The 25,257-nt window shown below is 37.9% G+C and overlaps 1 protein-coding gene across 1 annotated transcript in view; it reads right to left on the bottom strand.

Moving 5' to 3' along the window:
• LOC150097734 (equilibrative nucleoside transporter 2-like) overlaps window positions 1-25,257 on the bottom strand; it is a 260,759-nt gene that overhangs the window by 196,055 nt on the left and 39,447 nt on the right. The window contains exon 3 of the mRNA XM_090407215.1: window positions 15,558-15,639. Coding sequence (XP_090263341.1) covers window positions 15,558-15,639 — 82 coding nt within the window. The remainder of the gene's footprint in view (window positions 1-15,557; window positions 15,640-25,257) is intronic.

The raw sequence follows: 25,257 nt of genomic DNA, 5'->3' as shown, positions 1-25,257 counted from the left end.
AGCTTATCATGTGGCACCCTGTCAAATGCCTTCGCCAAGTCTAAGAAAATTGCAGTATATGCCTTTCCCTCATCTAATGCTCTTGTAACTTTATTATAAAAGGCTAGCATATTGCTAAAACAAGAGCGTCCTTTCACAAATCCATGTTGATTCTCACAGATAACATTACCCTCATCTGCCCAATGCTGTACACGGTCCCTCACTACTTTCTCCAAGATCTTAACAACTACTCATGACACACAGACTGGCCTATAATTAGACACTTCCAGTCTGTTACCACCCTTATGCAATGGCACTATCTTACCTTCCTTCCATTCCCTGGGCACCTTTGCCAAAGCCAGACTTTCATTGTAAAGCCACGTTAAAGGTATTGTCAATTTGCTAGCACATTCTCTCAAAACTCGTGGCGAAATACCATCCAGTCCCACAGCTTTACTGACATCCAGAGTACTCAGTATCTGAAACACACTCTCCTCCTGTACCTCCAGACCTCGTACCAGTCCTATCCCTCTAGCATTAAAACTGACTCCTCTAGGATGAAATACTCCAATAAAGTGTTCATTGAACAATTCCACTATGTCCTCTGCATCAGTCACTCTATTTCCATTTTTATCCCACAATATCATTCTTCCACAGTCATTTCTCCTCCTACTGGCCACAAATATTTAGTTTAATCCTTTATCCAAGTGTAAGCAAACAAAGTTTGTGCCTGAAGTATCTTCAGGACTAGGGCAACTCATGACAAAGGTGAACTAAGTTCTGATCACTTTTCTTAGTATCCAGTCCTGAAGATACTTCAGGCACAAACTTTGTTTGCTTACACTTGGATAAAGGATTAAACTAAATTTATTATAGTCTAACCAAGTGCAAAATAAACCTCCAACATCTTTCTCTAATTCCAGAGTAATTTAATTATAAGGTGTGACACCTTTTGGCAACTGGCATATGGAAATATGAGTTCTGCATTGCTTCAACCTTGGTATCGCCTCTGGGTCTGGCTCCCACTGACGAGACCTCTAGGTCAATACTGGTTGAACGCCTGGGTGGTGGATAGCAATGCTGTAGCCCAGAGGTTGGAAACCGGCGGCCCGCAGGCTGCATGCAGCCCAAATGTGCATTTTTGGCAACTAATGAAAAATTGACCATACTTACATTGCACATGGCCCGTATCTTGAATTATTTAAATAATACATTTTATAATATAAATAATAAATTAAAAACAATTTTATACCTATACTTCGTGATATCGCCATGCAGCTTGGCGCGAGTCAACCGTGTGAGTAATCAGGAGTGGGGATAACAAAGGTGACATCATCCAATGACAACCAAGATTTTGGCGCACTTTTGCAGTCGCGTTCCTGGGTCCATCTTTTAATATAATTTAATAATTCAATAACATCAGCTATTATTTTCAGAGGATGTATATTTGTTAAAAATTTTTTTTTCACTTGCTATTTTCTCTTAATGAAATGCTTGCAGCCCGATTATTAAAAATAAAAGTTGAATGTGGCCTACGAGTCTGAAAAGGTTGCCAACTCCTGCTGTAGCCAATGAAGTTTACTGAGGCATGGCTGTTGCTGTTACCCCTCAGATGAAATATGAGTGGTTCTGCATGGTGGTGAGGTGAGCCTGCCATGGGGTAGAACCAATGCTGAGAGTCCTTCTTGGTGATAGAGTGAGCCTAGTACTGAGGGGAACAACACTGAGTTTTTGATCCTGCGGGTCGCTCTGATCACCCAGGATCCAGGGGATCCCACAAGTTTTTGGAGAGGTAACCTGCACTTGAACAGGTCAACCAGTCTGGGTAGTGACCCTTCCCATAACGCATAGCAGTATATTCATGACCACAAGGAGATGTGTTTTGCATTATGGGATACTAAGGAAAGTGATCAGAACTTAGTCCACCTTTGTCAAGAGTTGCCCTACTCCTGAAGATACTTCAGGTGCAAACTTTGTTTGCTTACACTTGGATAAAGGATTAAACTATATACATTAAACTATATATAAATACATATATAATTTAGAGAAAAGGCTAACTGAACAAACGAAAAAAATCCCAAAGTAAATGGTGAGTAAATGGAAGAAGAACTTTAACATATTCTGATGGTAAACACATAACAGAAGTAAACTCAATAATTCAGCTATTTCACAAAAGTGAAATAGCTGAATTATTGAGGGATCATTTTTTAAATGTGTACCATCCAGGTAGAGATAATGCAGTGCTAAATATGATATTGACCAATATGAGAATATAGGTAAAACATTTAAAGTTATGGAATTAGATAGGATATTAGCTTGTGTATTATGAGAATATGATCAGGGAAAAAGGGTGAAACAGTACCACTGCATAAAGGAGGCTCCAGGACAGAGGTAGCAAATTACAGCTCAGTCTCTTTCAAGGGAGTGGTAGTTGAGATTTTAGAGAAGTTAGTAAAAGACAGAATTCAGAAATGAGTAGAAGACAGTAATATGGTAGGCGGGGGGGGGGCAGCAGCAGTAGGTCCTGCCTTAGTAAATTGTTCATTTTTTATAATAATTTGAAAACAGAGGTGGGTAATGGAAATGGTTACATGGTGATATTGGTTTACATTGCTAAAGTTATCAACAGGAGAAACCACTTGGGACTCTCTTACATAAACTGGAACAAGTGAAGCGGAATATAAAGCTGGTGATATTGATAAGAGAATGTTGATAAATGAGCATCAAATAGCATATAGAGGAATTGAATCCTGGAGAAGATAGGTGTATTGAAACCCAGGTAAGTTGTAAACCTGTCAGCTCACAGCTGTGAGATCTGTGATTTACAAATCCTCCATCTCCTGATTATTGTAAAACAGGGTTACTCTTTCACGAAAGAGCAGATTTGAGGTATTGAGATGAATTAGAATTCATGAATTACACAATGACTAAAGAACATGAATTAATAATAATTGGCAGATTTACAAAAGGAAAATATTAATTACCTAGCTTTCTGCCATATAAGAAATAATTAGTCATACAATTTCAGTGGAGCACTCAGGATTTAATCGGGGAGGAGGGGTGAACACTTAAGATTTAATCTTGGGAAGGGCTGAGCACTCAAGATTTAATCTTGGGGGAGGATTGTGTATTCTCAAATCGTCTACTCAACTCGGTCCCCCCCCCCTCAAGATTAAATCTTGAGTGCTCGGCCCTGTGGAGGACCTGTGACTGAGCATCTGCAGTGATCGCCAATACATGATACCCATGATCTCCTCTGGCCTTTCCTGGGCAAACGAAGTAGCGCTCGGTCCGCTCGAGCACTACTTCGTTTGGCTTGCATTCCCAGCGGCCATGATTCCCAAGAGCTATTAGGGTATTCCAACCTTATGTGACCGCTAATTCATAAGTAGTATAGAAATAGAAGACAAGCCACATCATAAATTAAAAAAATGAATTTTAATTAGGAAAAGATTTTTAGAAAATTTCCTAGTGTTTTTTTCCTTTTTCTTTTGGGGGGACCAGGGTCCCTTTCCCCCTCCCTTGGGTGCACAACTGTACAATTTAAACAGCTGCATTTCCTGTCTAATAAAAACACACACACACACAATCTTCATACACATACTGGCCAGAATTAGAACCATTGCAGAAATCAGTGGCTTCTGTAATAAGCATGCAACTGCCACTACTGATCCTCTGCAATTCCTTGCACATAGTTTGGTGAGACATGGTTTGGGAACAGCCTTCATTAAATGCTTTGGTAAAGTTTTAGGCGATGCCGATCCTGTTCATGACAGATTGTCTTGGGACACCTCTTAGACAAGCAATGTGGATTATTTTTCCACTGATTAAATGCCTAGGATATCTCACCTTTTGAGAAACCAGTCGGTGCTGCTGTTTTCAAAATCCTGCCTCTAGCCAGATGGCACCTATAATTACTCTGCCATATTCTTTGTTTTCCCATTGTAATCAACGCTATTGATGATTACTGACCAGCAGCATTCTTAAATAGTTGTCTAAAACATGTGGTGACACACATGACCAAGTATTTTGTATATACACTAAGTAAGTGATGTTTGTGTATGTCTGCATAAAGGTTTCTAATTCAGTGGCCAGTACGTGCACTTGCTTAATGCACTAAAACAAGAAACTCAGCTTAACCATGCCATTTAAACATTTTACTTTAAACAATTTTAAGTCACTTATACTCTACTACAGCATTAGATTTCTAAGTGTCATCTAAGGTCCCTTGATCATGTTGTGGCACAGTGCACCAGTAGAGAATATCGGTACATCATTAGTACAGAACTCAACATTTATCAGTTACTCTTAACACATATATTCAACAAACTATTGTTCACAAAATGTGGTCAATTCCTAGATATGCGCATAGCTTTACAAGCAGAGATAGGTATCTATTTACATGTTGCAACATGTTTCAAGTGGGACATGAAATTCTTTGTCATTTCCACAAGAGACAAGTCTGGAACATTGCTTATAGGAGAGCTCACTGGGTTTTTGTATTAGGAAATTATGGAACACCATACTCTATTTGACTTGCGAATATCCAAGTGATAGTTGATTTGCAGTTTATTTCTTAGAGATTAATAATATGTCATAGGTTTTCAAATTACTTAGAAATAGTTAAGCCTATTCCTCTCTATATGCTTTCGCCCAATCCTGTGGTTGAGTTGTACCTCCTTTAATTTTCCTTACTAAAGTAAGTATTGGTGCAGAGCTCTAGGGAGTAATTCTGAGGATAGGCTTTTGGCATGACCTTCAGGCAGCAGTATCTTCTGGAAAGATATTTCTGTGAGCACTTCTTAAAACAACAGTTGTGGGCAGAGAAAAACCATTATTATTATTATTATGGGTATCTCCATGGAGTCAGTAGACTCATCGCGAGAGACCCAAACTATCAAAACAATATCTATCATATCTCTTCTTGAATTCATTTACAGACAAAGAATTCACAACTGAGTCAGGCAATGAATTCCACTCATTCACCACCCTCCAGGTGAAAAACCTCATTCTCACACCCTTGTTAACCACAATTTTCTTTAATTTCCAGGGATGACCTCTTGTTCATCCATCACTATCACACAGCTGAAACATTTCCCCTGCATCAATCTTATAAAAACCTTTTAGTAATTTAAATGTTTCTATCATATCCCCTCTTCTCCACCTATCAACCAACCTCTGCAATCCACAAGCTCTCAATCTATCAATGTAGGGAGCATTTTTACATCACTCACCAACCTAGTCACTCTCCTGTGAATCCTCTCCAGAACCTCCTCATCTCCAAGGAATCCAGGCAACCAGACCTGAGCACAGTAATCCAAATGTGGAAGTATCAACGCTTCATAAAGGGGAATAATTACCTAATTATCTCTGGATGTTAGTGTGTTCCTCAATAACCACGTAATCCTATGTGTAATATTGGGCATCTTAGCAATGTGTCCCCTGAACTTCATCTCCTTATCCACCAACACCCCTAAGTTCCTGGCCTCATCAATCTCTCTTGGAGTACCGTTCCATCAATGTAGTACACAGCCAGTAATCTTTTAATCCCAAAATGCATAACCTTACACTTTTCCACGTTGAACTGACATCCATTACCCTTTGCCCATTTTGCCAGCTTATTTAAATCATCCTGCAAACTCTCAACATCAGCTTGATTTTTTATTGTGCTACCCAACTTTGCATCATCAGCAAACAACTGAATATCTCCCCTCAAGCCATTTCCTATATCATTTATGTACAAATTAAACAACAATGTCCCAAGCACAGAGCCCTGAGGCACACCACCTTCTGGTATCTCTCCCTGAGCCATTCTCCTATCCATATCACCAGTTTAGTATCCATTCCCATCTGCTCCAATTTGCATAACAGTATTCCATGGGATATCCTGTCAAAAGCCTTAGCAAAATCCAGAAGTACTACTGTATAGCCATTTCTTTTGTCCAATTCAGATGTACATTCTCATCAATTTCCGGATATGTACCCTCAAGGAGTGTACAGAATACTATGACAGTAATAAATGATTACATTACATTATAAAAATCAATTGGATATTAAATCCAGCATTATTTCAAAGCTGAATACAGAAACTATAAAATTTTCATATGAAATTTGACCAGAACTTATGGGAATACACTCACTGGCTTTTACAAGTTGCTCTAGCCAGACCTTATAGGATTCCCATATTCCCGTAAGCTCTCTGGTCAAATTTCATATGAAACTTTTATAGTTTCTGTATTCGGCTTTGAAATAATGCTGGATTTAATATCCACTTGATTTCTATAATTTTTGCATCGCCAAACTGAAGCCTTTTGGCTCTTTATTTTAGAAAATACTTTTAGACACCGACCGAGCATTTGCTTACAAAAAATACAACTCTACGATGTTTCAAGTTCCTTAGTATTGCAAGAGGGGTTTTGCTCTCTTAAAGTTTCTGCTTTAAGAGAGCATTTTGAGTATCTGGGGTTAGTTTTCCAGCATGGCCTCTATCAGGGCTGTGTCGGGGAATGCCTTTCCCTGGAATTTGAGCAGTTCTGCTCAGTGGTAGGGAGAGTCAGTCAATGAGCAGAGCCAGTGCTCAGTTAAAAGATCCTTGACATCGCTCATTGCTCGGCAATCTGAGAGTTTGAACAAGTTTTTGGAGAGGTAGCCCTGCACTTAAACAAGCTGCCTGATCTCTGATGAAACCAACAGTTTGAAACAGCTGTTAGGCCAGTGAAACCTTATTAAAATGGACCAATAGGTGGCGAATATTTGGACACTTGGGCATAGTGATCATGTCTCCTATAAGGTGTCCGGCTAGGGAAACTTGTAAATGAAGGCGAGTATATTCCCGTAAGCTCTCTGATCAAATTTCATACAAAACTTTTATGGTTTCTGTATTCAGCTTTGAAATAATGCTGGATTTAATATCCACTTGATTTTATAATTTTTGCATCACCAAACTGAAGCCTTTTGGCTCTTTATTTTAGAGATTATATTACATTATCACTAATCTCCTATCAACAATTTTTCTCTAAATTAGTCTATTACTTGTCAGCACTCTAAGATTGTCATATCTAATATTTCAGTATTCTAGCACTCTGACCAAATCAATCCACATAGATCTTGGTCTTCTGGGTGTTTTTCCTGTTATCTTGGCATCAGACACCTCGTTTGCTAACCTATCCTTTCCCATTATGTTTAAGAGACCCATACAACCTTAGATCAGATCTGCTCACACATTTTTGAATGCTAACAATATCAAGTTCCTTCCTAATATATTCATTTTTAATATGATAATACTATTGATGTCATCTGTTTTTTCCCCTAATTAATTTTTCTTCCATGCTTTATTTCTAACCCAGCTCTCAGATCCATAACTCAAAACTGGTTTGAACATTGTCTTATATGCTGCTAGTTTAGTGTTTTGGCTAATTTCCCTCTTTTTCCATATAAATAGGGAACTAATAGCCTCCCTCCTCAGTATACTGTTTAAATTACATCTCAGCACTGATGTGGCATGGTATGAAAAGAGGGTCAAATAATTTAATTACATAAAGGAGAGAAAATGGGACAGAAATGGCAAATTATGGTCAGTGTCTGAGACGTAGTTAAGATATATGAAAAATAAGTAAGTATAAAAAAATCCATAATTCTGGCATGTTGATCTAGTTAGACTATCAACTTATCAAGCAGTAATCTATCAGAAGCCTTTGCAAAATCTAAGTATACTACTGTGTATCTATTTCCTTTATCCAATAAAGCTGTCACCTTATTGTAATAAGTATGAGGGTGGTCTGAAAGGTTCTCAACCTAACAATGAAAAAACGAATTTATAATTTCAAAATTATTTTTATTTTTCAACAAAACCTTAAGACTAATACATTTATTCCAGTGATGTTCCAGCGCCATTAGCTCGTCCCTGGTTCTCAGTAAGATCTGCAAAATACCCCTCTACAGCTGCAATCACCTCTTGATTCGAAGAAAAATGCTGAGAAGTGAGGAAGAGTTTTAGTTTTGGGAAGAGATAGAAGTCAGAGGGAGCCAAATTTTCCTGAAGAAAGATGATTTTTTTTCTTCTGAACACCGGGTCTTTACTCACAAATTTTTTCATCTAGTACAGTATTTCCCAACGTTTTTTGGATCATGCCCCACCTCAACACCTGAAAGATTTTGATGTCCCCCCCCCACCAACAATGGTGAGTGTTTTGTCAGTGATGAGGTGATGAATACAACATCATTTTCTAATTGCACCCCAAAATATTCAAATTGCCACCCTGTGAAGCATATGCCACACATTGAGAAACACTGATCTAGTCTGATTAAAAGATCGGAATAATATCCATGGTTATTTTTTTACCCGCATCCCAAAACACAGATGCCATGACCTTTCCTGCTGATGGAACTGACTTTGTCTTCTTCGGTGTTGAACAATCCACTTCTGTCCACTGTTTTGACTGCTGTTTGGATTCTGGTGTGTAATGGTGAATCCAAGTCTCATCCATAGTAATAAATCGATGCACAAAATCAGTTTTATTCTTGTTGAAACGCTCCAAGCACTACTCAGAGATTTTCATGCGAGTGCGTTTTTGATCTGCTGCTGTGAGCAAGCGCAGCACCCATCTTGCACAAAGCTTTTTCATTTGCAATTCTTCCTGCAAAACATATCCTACACGTTCTTTTGAAATGCCTATAGTCTCAGCAAGTTCACGCACTTTGACTCGCCAGTCATTCAATGCCATATCATGCACTTGATTAATGATTTTTAGTGTTGTTACACTTTTATACATCCTCCATGTGGATCATCTTTAAACCTTCTTTTACAAAGAATTTTATATCCACACAATACTCAATTTTATCCATTTCAAGGGATACAGAACACTTTTGCTTCAGACAGCTGTATAAAACAAGCTACTTATAGAATGATTTGCAATTTCACGTCAATGCTTATGACAGATGTGCCAACTTATAAAAAAAAAATCGTGCTGATAGTGTTACCATCTATGGTCAAGGCCGAGAGATTGTCAGACCACCCTCATAAGTAGATTACTAAAACATGACTTCCCTTTAGCAAATCCATGCTGTCCATCAAAGATAATATCACTGTTTTTAATCCAATTCTGGATCCTGTTCTCACCAGCCTCTCCAACACTGTAACCCAAACAACTGTCACACAAATAGGCATATAATTTGATGCTTGAGTTCTGTTACCTCCCTTACTAAGTGGCACAGTGTTGCCTTCCTTCCACTCCTTTGGAAGTTGACTTAGTGCAGTGGTCACCAAAGGGGTCGACAGAAAAATATAAGGGGTCAACAGAAAAATATAAGACATCATTGTATGGGTAATATTTAATTCGGTTAACTTGGATTACCTCCATGACAAAAGACATGGGGGTAATGACAACGCAATTAAGAGTGAATCGTGGGATCAGTACCTCCATCTTACAGGTCCATGAATAGGACCTGTACGATGGAGTAAGGTCATGAAAATAGTTACTGAGGCCAATCAAGTAGGCCAAAATTACGTATTTCCAATAAACAGATGTTGGTGGTTCCTGCCGGCCGGCGCAGTGGGAGCGAGATTACAACACGTGCGTGGTTCTTATTTACTGATACTTACAAGTATTCAATCCCAGTCTCATTTTTGCGCATCGACATACAAGTGAGCATTAATGTTCTAAAATTCATCAACATACATATTATAATTCAATCGTTATTCATTCACGAACTAAACTTCTCTATGTTGAAGAATTGAGCAGTGCTGGTAGTAATACCAGTGATATTAATACCAGTAGTTTATTAATATCACTAGTAATACTAGTGATATTACTAGTGATAGTAATAGTAGTAGTAATAGTAATGTAATAATATATACTATATTATACATACAATAAACACTGTAAATATAAAATAAACAATCTAAAAACTCACATAAGTGTCTTTTTTTGCTTGTCCTATTATAATTACGTAATAGTAAAATATAGGGGGTCAATAAAAAGTCAAGAAACTCTTGAAGGGGGGGGACAGGCAAATAACTTTGCCGACCCTGACTTAGTGCAAGATCCATCTTAAACAAATATGTTAAGGTGGATGCCAACTTCCAGGCTTTGATCACCTCCTGCATCCTTTGAGGGAGGCTTGCCACCGAGGTGTGCAGACGTCAGGTGGAATTTGTCTCCATTCCTCCATGAAAGCAGCACTGAGTTTAGCGCAACAGATTGAGGACATGCTGCTCTTTGACTCAATCGCCGCTCCAATTTGTCCCACTGATGTTCGATGAGGTTGAGATCAGGACCAAATCAATCAAGTTGGAGCAGTCATTTAACATCCATCTCTTCATATCATTCCATAACAGCTGCAGCTTTGTGGCATCAGGCACCTTGATATTCTGGATAATTAGGTGCTGCATACAATGTATGCAGCACCTAATTATCCAGAATATCAAGGTACTGAGCTGCCTTCATGAAACCACAGACAACGACCAATGGTTTCACTCCAAATTAGCTGAATGCCCCCAGAGCATTAATCCTCCACCATTAAACTGTACGTTCACCAGGCTGCCTCCACATTCACACCCTGCTATCAGAATGGAAACAGGTGAACCTTGATTCATCGCTTTAGAGTAGTACTATTTTCCACTGGTCAATTGTCCAGTTCACACGTTCTCTGCACCAGGCCAGATGAGCTGCCTTCTTTATTGTTGTGATGTTTGGCTTGTGTGCCGCTGATTTTCCATGGAAAGCCAGTAAACAGAGTTCTTTTCGTACAGTATTAGTGCTCATCATGGTGTTACTGGCACTCTAGAACTCATCACGAATGGTCTGTGCTGACTGTAGCTGGTTGTTTGCATGCCATCCGTTTTAACACTGTCCTGTCCCTGTCAGTCATTTTTGGCGGCTGCCCTGGGTTTTTCCTGCACTAGTCGCTAACCATCAATTTTGGATGCTCCAATTGAATGGCAATGGCACGTATGGATGTGCCACCAATATGACAGCCCACAATGATGACACCTCTCTCTCTCTCTCGCTCTCAAAGTCACTGAATTCACGTCATGTTGCCATACCACCGATATTCAACTGCTATGATGAAATACTGCTTCCTACTATCAGTACACTGGTTTTTATGTTTTAACAAACTTGGAATGTTCTAACTTCAAATAACAGGAGTGTGAAGACAATTATTGGAAGATAGTGTACATTTAGAGGAGTATCCACAAATCAAATCAAATCCACCTAAGCTTTAATCTTGCTGAATCTATTAGCCTACTGCTCAAATCATCATTCTATGAACAAATTATCAGGAGGAAGAGGAGGTGGGTAGGAAGAAAAGTTCTGTAGTATGACCAAAAAACCTGTTTGTAAAAACTGATTTCATAATGTTAGTATATGGCAGAACAGATGACCAGGTGACACTAATGATACTGTCAATGATAGGGAGGAATACCAGTTTTTTGCTAATGATACTAAACTTAGAAGGATAATGTGACAAGGTAATGTAGAAATCCTCAGGATGATTAAACAGACTGACAGTGTGGGCAGAAGATTTTGGGATGAAAATATCCCATCTGTATACATTGTTAGAACTGGACTGCAGGAAATTGGTAATGCTGGGGAGTTTGGGTTAGCAGCATACAGGGATTTAAAGTTTTGAGGCATATTGTAAAAGTAGCCAAAATAGCTCAATGGATCATCTGAATATAGAAGAACACATTGACAAGATATAAGGAAATTATGATGCCTTTTATATAGATTTGATATAACTGCATCTGGTCTAACTACCGTACACAAATGTGGTCATCCAGGTATCCTGGGATGTAGAGCTGTGTTTGAAAGTATCTAGAGGTGAGTGACCAAAATGGTGGCTAGTCAGTGGAGTGCTATATGAGGATAGATTGATTGTTTGTGGCTTACAAAATTTGGTTGATGGTTGAGAAAGAGAGGATATGATAGTAACATAAATTAGATGAGGACGACATCCTGACAGGAATAGAGATGGAAAGGTATGATATGTTTCGTGAGGATAGAAGGGGTAAAAGGGGAGGGGGAGTGCTGATGATAGAGAAAGAGTTATGTCCATACAAGGTAGAGATGCAAGAGGGAAATAGGGCCAGTGGTTTTGAGGTAGTATGGTGTGAGATAGAGGTGAATAGAATCAAATACTTGGTGGGATGTTGTTATAGACCTGGTAATGTGGATGGAGGTGATAGTGAAATGTATAGTCAAATAAGCCAAGCAAATAAGAAAAGGGTGATCATTATGGGTGATTTTAATTATGGCAATATGGACTGGAATGAAGAGATAGCAACTGGAAGTAAAGAAAATGAGTTTCTTGATTTTTTGAGGGATAACTACCTCAGACAGTATGTAACAGAGGGCACACGAGGATTAAGGATCTTGGATTTGGTCATCTCATCAGAGGATGTAATTATAAATGAGGTGTCAAATCATCCACCAATTGGTGAAAGTGACCATGAGGTAATTACCTGAGTGGTTGCCAGCAGTGTGAGGACCTCTGTGAGAAAAAGGGTATATGTGGAACTACAAGGGGGTGATTATGAAGAGCTCAGGAGACAGCTTGCAGGTGTAGCATGGATTGAGGAGTTAGCTGGAAAAGAGATCAATGCAGCTTGGGGATTTTCAAAAACAATTTAGTAGATGCAATGTCTAAATGTTTTCCAAGGGTGAGAAGGTTAAATAAGGTAGGTGTGAGATGGATGAATAAAGAGATTAAGCATGCGATACAGAGAAAAAGGGCATTGTGAAGGCAGCATAAGAGAAGTGGAAGTAACCAATTTCATGAGGTCTACAAAGACCAGGCAAGGAGGGTGACTTGGTTGGTGAGAGTAGCTAAAGAGAGGTATGAACAGCAGTTAGCTAATGAAGCCAAAAAGAATCCTAGGGAGTTCTTTCGATATGTAGCCAGCAAAAGAAAGAATGATTATGGAAGGATGACATTGATTGGAGGAAATGATATAAAGACAGCTGTTGCAGAATGTGTGGTGCAGATACTTAATGAACAGTTCATAAAGATCTTTCAATCTTGTGAATGTGACTTCATGGAGAAATTGAGAGCAGTTGATGATGGGGAGGAGAGACTGACTGTAAGTGAGCAAGAGGTGTTTGGGGAGTTGAGTAAACTAGATGTAAATAAGGTTGTGAGACGTGATAATATATCACTGCATATTCTTAAGGAATGTGCCAGAGAGTTGACACCTGCCTTGACATATTTTTTTAATACGAGTCTTGCACTTGGTCAAGTTCCTAAAGAGTGGAAGGAGGGCAAGATTGTGCCACTTCATAAAGGAGGTGATCGAACTCAAGCATCAAATTATAGGCCTATCTCTGTGTCAGGTGTTATGGTTAAGTTGTTGGAGAAGCTTGTGAGAACTAGGATCCAGAATTGGGTTGACAACAATGGTATTATCTTTGATGGACAGCATGGATTTGCTAAAGGGAGGTCATGTTTTAGTAATCTACTTACTTATTACAATAAAGTGACTGCTTCCTTGGACAGAGAAGGATACACAGTAATATACTTGGATTACGCAAAGGCTTTTGATAGAGTACCTCATGATAAGTTGACAGGCAAACTAGAGTAGATGGGGTTGGATATTAGATTAGTGCATTGGATTGGAGACTGGCTATCTGATAGGTATCAACAAGTTGTGTATGGGGGTGTGATATCCAGGAAAAGGAAAGTCACTAGTGGAGTGCCTCAGGGATCTGTTTTAGGGCCATTACTATTTAACTTATATTAATAATATTGGTGAAGATTCGGATTCAGTTGTTTACAGATGATGCAAAGTTGGGACGAACCATAAAGAGTAGCGAAGATGTTGTGGCCTTGCAAGAAGACATGAATAAATTGAGTGATTGGGCAAGCAAATGGGGATGTGAGTTCAATGTTGCAAAATGTAAGGTTTTAAAATTTGGAAAACAAAGATGGGATGCTGAATTTATGCTTGGTGAGAATATATTGTTGGAGGTAGAGAAATAAGAGATCTGGGGGTAATAGTGGACAAGGATCTAAAATTTAGGGTACCCATCGCCAAAATCGTGAAGACAATACAAAGACTTCTGGGAATGATGCGGAAGTCACTGACGTGTAGAAGTAGGGAGATTCTTGTTCCATTGTATAAGGCTTTGATTAGGCCACACATGGACCATTGTGCCCAGATTTGGTCACCTGGTTTTCAGAAGGACGAAGAGATGTTGGAACGGATCCAAAGACGACTGAGTAAGGTAGTTTCTGCCCTCTGGAATGTTGAGTATGAGGAAAGATTGAGAAGATGTAATTTGCAGAGTCTGGTGGAGAGAAGGAAGAGGGGAGATATGACAGAGACCTACAAGTTGGTAAGGGGTTGTTATAAGATCAATGGTGGAGAAGTTCTACAGAGAATAGTGGGAAATCAGGGGAGAACCAGAGGTCATCCCTGAAACTGTATAAAGAGGGGTGTGAGTAGGGGAGTGAAAGGCAGGTTTTTTTCGTGAAGAGTTGTGAATGATTGGAATGCCTTGCCTGAGAGTGTGGTGTCTGCAAGGAGTTTAGTGTGTTTAAGACGCGGTATGATATGATGTGTGTGATAAAAGGACCTCCCAGATGAGTCTTTGACTCCATGAGGTCTTGGGAAATAATAATAATAATAATAAATAATAATAATAATAAATTACTGAAAGGGATTTTATGGAGAGAACGAGGATTCATGCCTGGATGTTGCATAACAGTGGGCAACAAAGACTAGATTTTTTTTTTCTTGGAGAGTGATAAGTGAGAAATTAGTAGTCAGAGGTGGCTGTGAGTGCTTTGGCAATATAAGTTTACAGAGTAGATATGATATGATATGTGTGCATAACATTGTAAGAATGATGAGTCTTTGGACTCTGTGGAGGTTTATAATAAAAACAATATTATTATTATTATTATTCAGGCCTCCATGGAGTCAAAAGACTCATCGTGGGAGGTCCTTCCTAAGAAACACAAAGTCTATCATACCACTCCTTAAACTCATTGACCGTTCTCGCTCCCACCACTCCATCAGGCAATGCATTCCACGGTTCAACCACCCTCCATGCAAAGAAATCACTTCCTTATCCTCTTGCTCACAGTTTCCTTTTGTAACTTTAAAGTAAATATCATAACTTTAAAGTATATTATACTAGACCAGAATTATATTCTTGTTTTAATTCTTTATCTAAGCATGAGAGAGTTTTACACATGAAGTATCTTCATGACCCAGCTACAGCTGAATGGCCAAAATGGTCTGCTTCACAGTTGCATGTTTAAACTCTAGAAATTCTGGGGACTGCTGTTGACTGCATAATATAATTTCTCTAATATAATTTATTTTCTAACCAGCAGAAAACTTTCTACAGCAACAAATTTAAACTAACATGCATATTATCTTAAAAGCACTATAAGATTACTACTTCAAAGATTTAAAATTAATCAGCTGAATTCAAGAGGAATAAAATATATGTCTTTAAATTATGATTAAAAATAAAATTGGAATTGTCATCATTAACAACATAGTTCAAAAAGTTTGCTATTCACCATTACAATGGTAAATGAGCATGCTTTTGATATTAATCAATACTTACATCATTTGCTTGTATAAAAAAGTTCCAAGGCAGCAGAGAAGTTATACCAAACAAGTACATAGTGATTTTGACGATGTAATATCTGGAAAATTTCATTAATAATTTAAATTAAACTTCAACAAAAGCAAAATCATGGTTAAATAAAATTGATTGGGGGGGGGTCCTCACTTTTATATATATATATATTGTATGCCCACAGTTCATAGAACACAGTCTGGCAGAATGCCAAGAATAGTCAATTCATGCTGAAAGGGAGAAAGAAATAAAAAATCTATGGATTGGTCACTAACACGCGAAATCAAGTTATACATAAACTTTTCCAACTGTTATACAATAAAAATAGTTCCCACTTTAAAAACTACAATGTTCTTAAAAGAAAAGTTAAATTTCTGATGTGTAATAATAAAAAACAACTCAACCCATAAGATGGATTGATTACTCTATTATCGGAATGGATTCTCCTTCTTCTGACATGTGCACAAGTGTCAAAGGGGTCTAGCATCTGTGGGCATACTTCAAAATTATATATATATATATATATATATAATTTTATATATATATATACTGTATTTTATATATATAAGTATATAATTTTTTGAAGTATCTGTTACTGCAATTTTTTGCAGTAACAGATACTGCAATTTTTTTCCAATCAAAAACTTTTTCAAATAAAATAGCTTGAAAAAGCCAGTAGTAAATAAGAAACAGTATTTTAATAATCTGAAGATACAATAGCAAACATATTATGATTTTGCCTTTAAGGAGGTTAAAATACTGTGGGGGTCCCACAATTAAAGGCAGGGCTCATCAAACCATGCTTTAAACTTATTTATTGTTCTTATTAGTGTAAGAACAATAATAAGAACAACTTATTTATTGTTCTTACACTAATAAGATTCTCAGACAGCATATTCTGTTTATCTCCATGGGTGTCCAACCTTTTGGCTTGCCTGGGCCACATTGAGTGAAGAGGAATTGTCTTGGGCTGCATATAAAATGTATAATATACTTAATGTATAATAAGTAACAAAACTTCCTTTATTTTTTTAAATTTTTTATCATTAAAAAAAAAGAGAGCAGCATAAACACAAAACTAGTGTTTATGCTGTGAGTTATTTTGTAGTGAGATATTTGGCTCTTTGTATGCTTCATTCTTGAAAATAGTTGTTCACAAATGTACGTACTACCAAAAAGTGATGACATGAATAAAACGTAATTGTGAAGCAAAGGATATTTTTCTCTCGGAAGATAGGTCTTATAAAAATCTAGCAAAGAGACATGATCAAATTTTTCTTTGAATTGAATATATGATTGCAACTCTATACATTCCATTTGAAAATTTGAAGGTAATGCATTTATGTCAACTGAAAATGGAGTCGCAAATATACAAAAAAATTGAAATTTTTTTCTGAAATCTTGGAACCTATTCTCGAATTCCTGAATCAAAACAGAAAGAAAGACAGCATATTTTTCACATCACATACTAATGTTAAAAGTTTAAGATCATATGGAGCTGCATTACTAACAGTTTATACACTTTATACACAGCCCCCACAAGATGTGGGTTGGACACCCCTGCTCTAGAAATTCAGGGGACTGCCTCATGTTCTGTGCTTGTCTCCCTATTCAAGGAAAAAAATCTTCACCATTAACTGGTACAAATCTCTCACCACATATATTATTATTATTATTATTACCCAACACCCCATGAAGTCAAAGACTCATCTAGGAGGTCCTTTTATCATATACACAGCTCATCATACCGTGCTTTAAACACACTCAAATTCTCTGCAGACACCATACTCTCAGGCAAGGTATTCCAATCATTCCCAACTCTGCATGGAAAAAAAAACCTGCTTCTCACTCCCCTACTCACACCCTCTTTATACAGTTTCCAGGGATGACCTCTGGTTCTCCCCGATCTCCCACTATTTTCTGTAGAACCTCTCCAGCATTGATCCTATAACAACCCCCTTACTAACTTGTAGGTCTCTATCATATCTCCCCTCTTCCTTCTGTCCACCAGACTCTGCAAGTTGCATCTTCTCAATCTTTCCTCATACATGACATTTCAGAGGTTAGAAACTACCTTACTCAGTCGCCTCTGTACCCTTTTGAACATCTCTTCGTCCTTCTGAAAACCAGGTGACCAAATCTGGGCACAATGGTCCATGTGTGGCCTAATCAAAGCCTTATACAATGGAACAAGAATCTCCCTACTTCTACAAGTCAGTGTCCTCTGCATCATTCCCAGAAGCCTTTGTGTTGTCTTCACAATTTTGGCTATGTGTCTCCTAAATTTCAGATCCTTATCTACTATCACCCCCAGATCTCTTATTTCCTCCACCTCCGACAATATATATTTCTCAGTTATGTCACTCCCTCCTCCCTAACAGATTCTGTAGACAGCATTTCCTCAATCTGTCCAATTCCTACCATTCCAGAGTTCTGACACTACTTTAGTCATGTTCCCAGTCCTTTCAAAATCTACTCATGTCAATAATCAGGAAACAAAATCTGTACACAATATTCCAAATGAAGCATTGTACAATGGAACTATAACTTCTATTCTACATACTGCATCCTCTCATCATTGCCATAATCCATTGTGTTATTCCTCTCAAATGGACAATTCCTGATTGTGCAAACTGCACAAGTCAAGAACTGTCATCACCTTTTATGCAGTAAAACAACTTTATCTTCTTTCCATTCTCTTGGGACCTATGCTGTTGTAGGACTCTTATTAAATAGGCATGCCAATGCTACTGCCAACTCCCTTAAACATTCCCTCAAGACATGTGGTGATATATTATCAAATCCTATTGCCTTATTGACATCAAGCTCATTTATTTCTTCATATATTTCTTGCTGTTTCACAATTCAATTGTAGTTTCCTATTTCCTCTACTCTTACACTTCTCATGATTTTGCCCTGATGAGGATGAAACACCCTTATAAACTGTTCACTGAATACTTCAACTGTCCTCTGCAGCAGTTACTATTCCACCATCTTCATCCATTAACATTATCTTACCATAATCACTCTTCCTTCTACTTGCCCCATATCTGAAAAACTCTCTCTCTCTCTCTCTCTCTCTCTCTCTCTCTCTCTCTTCTCTTTTGGTCAGTTCCCATGCAGCATTCATCTCCCATCCACTTAAATTCCTATTACATGCTCTTGTTCCAAACCATTGCCTAAGCTGCTCATAATCACCAGCATTGTAGTTCCAAATATATCAAATCTCAAGGAGAGTTCTTCGTATGTTTAGCCACAACTGAGGTGATTACCTTATGGTCACTCTCACTAACTCGTGGGATGACATCCCACTAACAATCCCATCCTCAAATGAAATGATTAGATATAAGACTCAACCCTCACATACCATCCCTTACATACTGCCTAAGGTAGTCTCTCTAAGAACTCAAGAACACAGAAATTCATTTTCCTTATACTCAGATGCTGTTTCATTCCAATCTCTTCTTCTTCTTCCTTTTGTGCCTTATCCCATCTATTTGGGGTCAAACTTTTATGCAACTTTTACGCACGCAATCCCAACCCTGTCACGGAGCCCGACAGGGTGAGACCAGATAAATGTTCCTCATGTCACAGACTGGAATCGAGCCCAGGTCTTTCTGGCAGAGAGCTTCATCTATACTGACTGGGCTACAGAGGCTCTCTTCATTTCAATCTATATTACCACAATTAAAATCACCCATAATCATCACTCTTCCTTTGTTTGTTTGTTTGTTAACCCGAGTTGCTGATACATTTCTCCATCACCATTCTCCACATTCCCTGGCCTATAGCAGTGACTGACTAAATATCTCTTTCTATCAACTTCCACCTCACACCTACGGACTCAAACCATTGCCACAATTTCCCTCTTGCATCTCCACTTTGTGGGAAAATAATTCCCCTGTTATCATCAACAGCCTTCTCCCCCCCCCCCTCACTTTTTGTCCTTTCTGTCCTCAAAAAACATTATATCCTTTCATTTCTATTCCTGTCAGGATATCATCCTTATCCAACCATGTTTCATTTATTCCAACAATTTCTGGGCAAATAAACTCAGTCAGCAAAACCATTTCATCACCCTTATTTCTGATGCTCATGGCATTTGTAAAATCACAGCAAATCACTTTTAGGTATAACCACTCTTAACCATGCAAATTTTTTGTTTTGATCCCCCCCCCCCCCGAACCATTCCCAGTTGCCTTTATCATCAATTACCATATAATTCAAATTCAACTATACCCCTTGCATCCTAGACTATCACATTTCCATGCTTACTATCCTCATACACACATTTACTACTACTTCCAACATCCACTCTCCTTATACTGTGTCACCCCTCTCCTCGTTTTCCTGTCCATCTTGCATTCTTGTTCTTGCATCATAATCTCTCACACTACTACTATTCTCATTTACAACTACTTCAGTCTTGCCAGTTCCTCTCTCTCTCTCTCTCTCTCTCTCCTGATCTTTTGCTTCACCTTTTACTTCCTCTGATATCTTGCTCATATCACTTTACACCTCCTTGCAGCAACAGCCTCTCTAACTGGCACCCACCAAATGCATTTAGATGGAACTCATCACTTTTATAAGAGAAAATGAAGTACTAAGTGCTTTTAAATCTGTCTTATTATTAACAATTCTTTTGTTACTTAATATAGTGAAATATGCAAGTACTTGAATTTTGGTTGTTTATATTCATTTTACCAAATATATTTTTTTATAATTGATAATCATTATTATTATATTATTATTATTATTAGTAGTAGTCACCTCCAGGGAGTCCAAAGACTCATCGAGGGAGGGCATCTACTCTACAACTCTGCTTCCACCACTCACAATCCACCAACATTATGTTATACTGTATAATCATTCACGTTATGTGAATGATTGGAATGCCTTGACCGAAAGTGTGGTGTCTGCAAGGAGTTTGAATGTGTTTAAGACACGGTATGATGAGCTGTGTGTGTGTGATAAAAGGACCTCCCAGATGAGTCTTTGACTCCATGAGGTCTTGGGGTAGTAATAATAATAATAATAATAATAATGTTATAAAATTATATCATAGGCAATCTGATGTAAAGTTGTTGGCCTATAAATACAAGCAGCTTAATCATAAAGTTACTTTGTGTGTGTGCAATCTTTTATTTTATTTATTTATTTTTATTATTATTTTACAGCATCTCTATGGAGTCCAGAGACTCGGTTAATTCATCGAAAAACAGTTAATCGAAAGACAATTCATCGAACAGCAATTCATCGAAAAAGCAATTCGCCGAATAAACAATTCATCAAACAACAATTTAACGAATGGCAATTCATCGAAAAGGCAATTCATCAAATGACCAATTCATCGAACGACAATTCGTCGAAAAAACAATTCACCAAAAATTTTTCGATGAATTCTTTCATAATTCATCAAAAAGTCATTTTTCTTGCAAAGTATTGTTTAAAAATCTTCAGTAACAATACAGAACATTACTCATGATACAGACAACATATGGAAGGGGTCAATGAAACGTAATAATTGTTTTCTTGCATTTTAGAACATTTAATGTAAGTGTACATGCTGCTTCATTGTGCAGATAGCGATTTATCTGTAGAGAAGACATTTCGTTCTACCAAATTTTGTCACAATAACTCTAGTCAGACTGAAATTGAAAATTTCATTATTCATCCAGCCAGAGCAGAATTGCTAATATCATTTCGGAACTTCTTTACGGAAATGTTATGATAAAAGTGATCCATTTGGAACTGAACCGTGCAGACAGCTTCTAGTACTGAAAACTTCTAAGTCAGCGAGTTATTGTAATACATAATTTCGACACTTTTCTTTGTAGCCCCGAATAGAGCTGAACTGAAAACTGGAACGGTTCGATAATTTTTTGTAAAAGTTTCAAATAGCAAATCCGAGTAAAATTTGTCCATTAATAAATGTACGAGGCACATAATTTTTATTAGTCCTCTTCAACTGAAGGTAAGTTAGTAGGCCTAATACTAAGATGAGTAGGTTTTTCTTCCTGGAAATAGGCAAATCAGTCCTATGAACACACATATATACAGACAGGAAACACTTATCGGACAAGAAAGACAATAAGAATCTATATTGTTCTATGATTATTCCTTAGTAAAGTAGCATTGCTATACTAACAATCATTATATTGAGGAGGATGAGGGAAATTGTATTAATCATTACTACTACTACTACTACTACTAATAATAATAATAATAATAATAATAATAATAATAAATTGATTCTTTGATGTAAATATTTTTCACAATATAATAGTCAAATATACAGGAATTCAGAGTAAAAATATTGGAAAACTCGAAAAAGAAATCATTCCTGAAAATTATTCAATCACGTTTCACTTATTTACTCCTGTTTCTGTTATTCCTCAACAACAGGAGTGCCACATGCACTTACCTCCCGAATAACCTTGAAAGCAAGTAATTGCAATGAAATAAGGGGAGGATTAGGCTAAAAATACGGATGAGTATATGCGTGGATATATTTCTGGGTTTTGAGGAGGTGATCGGTGCAGTTTGTTAAAAAAAAAACAGGCTAAAATATTCTCCAGGAAAATAACAAAATAGGAATGATGAAAAAATAAATCTAAAACCTTTTTGAAGCATAATCATCTGTTGTTATATTTAGATGAGCAGCGGTTGGAAGTCTTATTCGACTTCTGAAGGATGCCAGTGGTCAGCCAGTGGTCAGCAAGGTCGAAACTGGTTGGTAGCTAAATTCCAGGGGAGCAGAGTTTTTGCTCTCTTAAGGTTTTTGCCTTGGAGAGCTTTGAGCATCCACGGATTTGGATCCATTGGGGTGGCCTGTATTAGGGCTTCCTTGACTGATGATTTTCCCTGGAATATGAGCTGTTCTGCCTGGTGGTAGGGTGAGCCTGTCACTGAGCAGAGGCACTGCCAAGTTAAATCATCCTTCAGGTCGCTTTAAACAGGGAAACCGGTCCAAGTAGTGATCCCTTCAATTATGCAAGCCCGAAAGGGAGTGTGTGTGCTTTGCATTATGGGATATACATACAAAGGCATGTGATATGAAGCCATTAGCCTCTCTATACTCGTAGCTCAGACATGAATATATTTCATGCGCAAAGCTTTGTTTTGCTTACTTGGGAAAAGGATTGAAAACCAAGTGTTATATCCCCGTTTTTCTTTGTATGCTTTATCTTTAATTTACCTTAACTTTTACATTAAACTTTTTGTATCTCTTACTATCAGACTTCGGTTGCCGACAAATTTGTATAGATTTAAGGCTGCACCAGCCGGCAACTAAATTCTGATAAACTATCTAAAATACTTAAGGAGAATTGTAGGGATCAAGATATATACAGTCGTGGTCCCTATTCTCATATCACTATTGGTTTCCCCTTTAAATGCAAGGTACGAAATTTTTCAAACGGTAATTCAAATCCGCAGAAGATATGACAAACTCAATTGATTATGTAAAAGGAAACACATTTATTATTTCACAAAGACAAGTATACATGTTATTTAAATTCTTAACCTTAAAAGAGTCTGGGTTCCTTTTTCTTAATAAATCACAATTCAAAACTTCTGTACTATATTCTCTTGCTGGACATAAGTTCCTCACTTCTATACATATATCTGTCTTCAGACTCTCAACAATTAAGTTACCTGATAATATTATACATGAAACATTACATATAAACACTAGACAATTCAATAAATCTGACATGTAACTCTCTAGGAGAATAGTACTTATTTCTACTTAATTCTCTCCCTCAAAATATCTGTTAACACTTAATCACTCTCTGATCATATGACATTACTTTCCTTAAATCACTTAAACAGTTCGGAGCTCGGCCTCCTGCTCGGCTGGAGCCTAATATGTTTTCTTCTTAACAGTAGACACAAGTATCCAAATTGCAGACTGTTCTTATGGCACAACACATAAATGGCATGTGTTCTTAAATTCTGTTTCTTTACTCCATGGATACTTTAATCCTACATTAATATAAGAAAATCTTCGCTTACCGTTCTTGCTTTGACTAGGTATTCTGATCTGTTCACTGTACCTCCTTTGATGGCGGGCTTTGTTCCCTTGTTCCTTTGTTTTACACGAACCGAAAACACTCATACACAGACTTGTACGCTGACATAGATTTCATCAGCGGCTCTTTCTCCTTATGCGTTGAACACATTGTAGTTGCAGCTTTGACCGATGTAACATGCATAGCAAGGGGAGATTCTTGCTACACGTGGCAGCAAGCTCTACATAGCTCTCCTACGGGAAACTAGGTGCCGACAAACCTCGGAGACGAGACACAAGAAATCGGAGGTAAGAGACAAGAGATAAGAGAGCGATTCAAACTCCCGCCGAAACTTTTATACTCCAAAGCAGCTCCCTCACTCGGCGGTGTCGTCACGCATATGGCGGCAGCCGATTGGGCGCCGTGGCTACGAACTGTCTTTACATGCCTTTAAACTTGTACTTAGCTTATACATATTTATTTGTTAAATACTACATGACTTTCTACTTTAATTCATTCACAGTTACTATCTTAATAAACTTATGGGCCATCTTAACAATGTTTGGAATTTACACACTTGAATGTTTACATTTTCTTAGGACATTATAAGGTACACTTCCCATCAGGAGGCATAAGCATGTCCTTATCCCTTCCTTCTGAGGTAACGTAATGTTGGGTGGGAAAAAGAGATGACTCATCACTTTTTCCCGACACAACAAAGGCCCCCCCTTTAATTAAAATTTTTCTTAACTGGGTTACGACAAATTTTCTTTGCCCCTTTTCCCTTTATCTTCCTTTTCATTATTTCTAGAAATCCTTCCCGAATGAATATTTTCTCTCAGTTCTCCGCGGTGGGGTGATATTTTTCTAACCTTTCCACTTTATCTTTCGGTAATGTCATGATATCTGTAGGGGTCCCTTTTGTTTGTATATGCCCCTTATTCTGATGTGTGTTCTGACTCTCAACTAAATTTTCTGACTCTACCCCTTTTTCTACAAGTTTTTGATCGATCTTTGAGTCATTCTTTCTCCCATGAAACATCACAGTTGCTTTGGGAAATTCACAGGAAAAAACCATGCTTTTTCAGGAAATCTTCACCTAGGATCATTTCCACGTGTGAGCACGCATTTCTAGGCAGTACGAGGAAGTTATGCCATGCATGTAGGTCTTGTCCTATCAATTCTATTCTCAATCTTACCCGCTTTTGGGCATAAATCACAAGGGCTGATATCCCTAATAATCTGATCGGCTTCCTCAATCTCTTAGTTCTTACTTTTATGAATTCACTCAGTTCCCTTATACAGCTTTCAGATATAGTGGAAACCTGGGAGCCTGTGTCTAAGAGTGTATCTAAGTCCTTCCTGCCTATTCTTACTGTTACTTTCATACCTGAGGTTTTCCTTTCCCTCTTCAGACTGTTGGGCACAGACATAAGATGTGGCCTCAGGTTGGTGCCTGACCCTTGAGGATCTCCGTGCTGTGAAACAGTCGCGGGCAATGTGTCCCAGTTTGTTACAACAATAACATCTAGGGATTTCATGGCGGAAATCTCATCTAACCTCTCCGTCTAAAGACAAAGGAGGGCTCGAGCCACATTGGGTAGACATCTTTGCTAACCTGTCCATTAGGGACTCTAATTTATCAAGCACTGGCTTCTGTAACTTACTCACTT

This window comes from Typopeltis vanoorti, chromosome 17 (assembly GCF_054136105.1).
Source record: "Typopeltis vanoorti isolate ZY-2024b chromosome 17, IOZ_Tvanoo_1.0, whole genome shotgun sequence".
NCBI classification, from domain to species: Eukaryota; Metazoa; Arthropoda; class Arachnida; order Uropygi; family Thelyphonidae; genus Typopeltis; species Typopeltis vanoorti.
The sequence above is the reverse complement of the archived record's forward strand: the minus strand, read 5'-3'. Positions and strand labels throughout refer to the sequence as shown.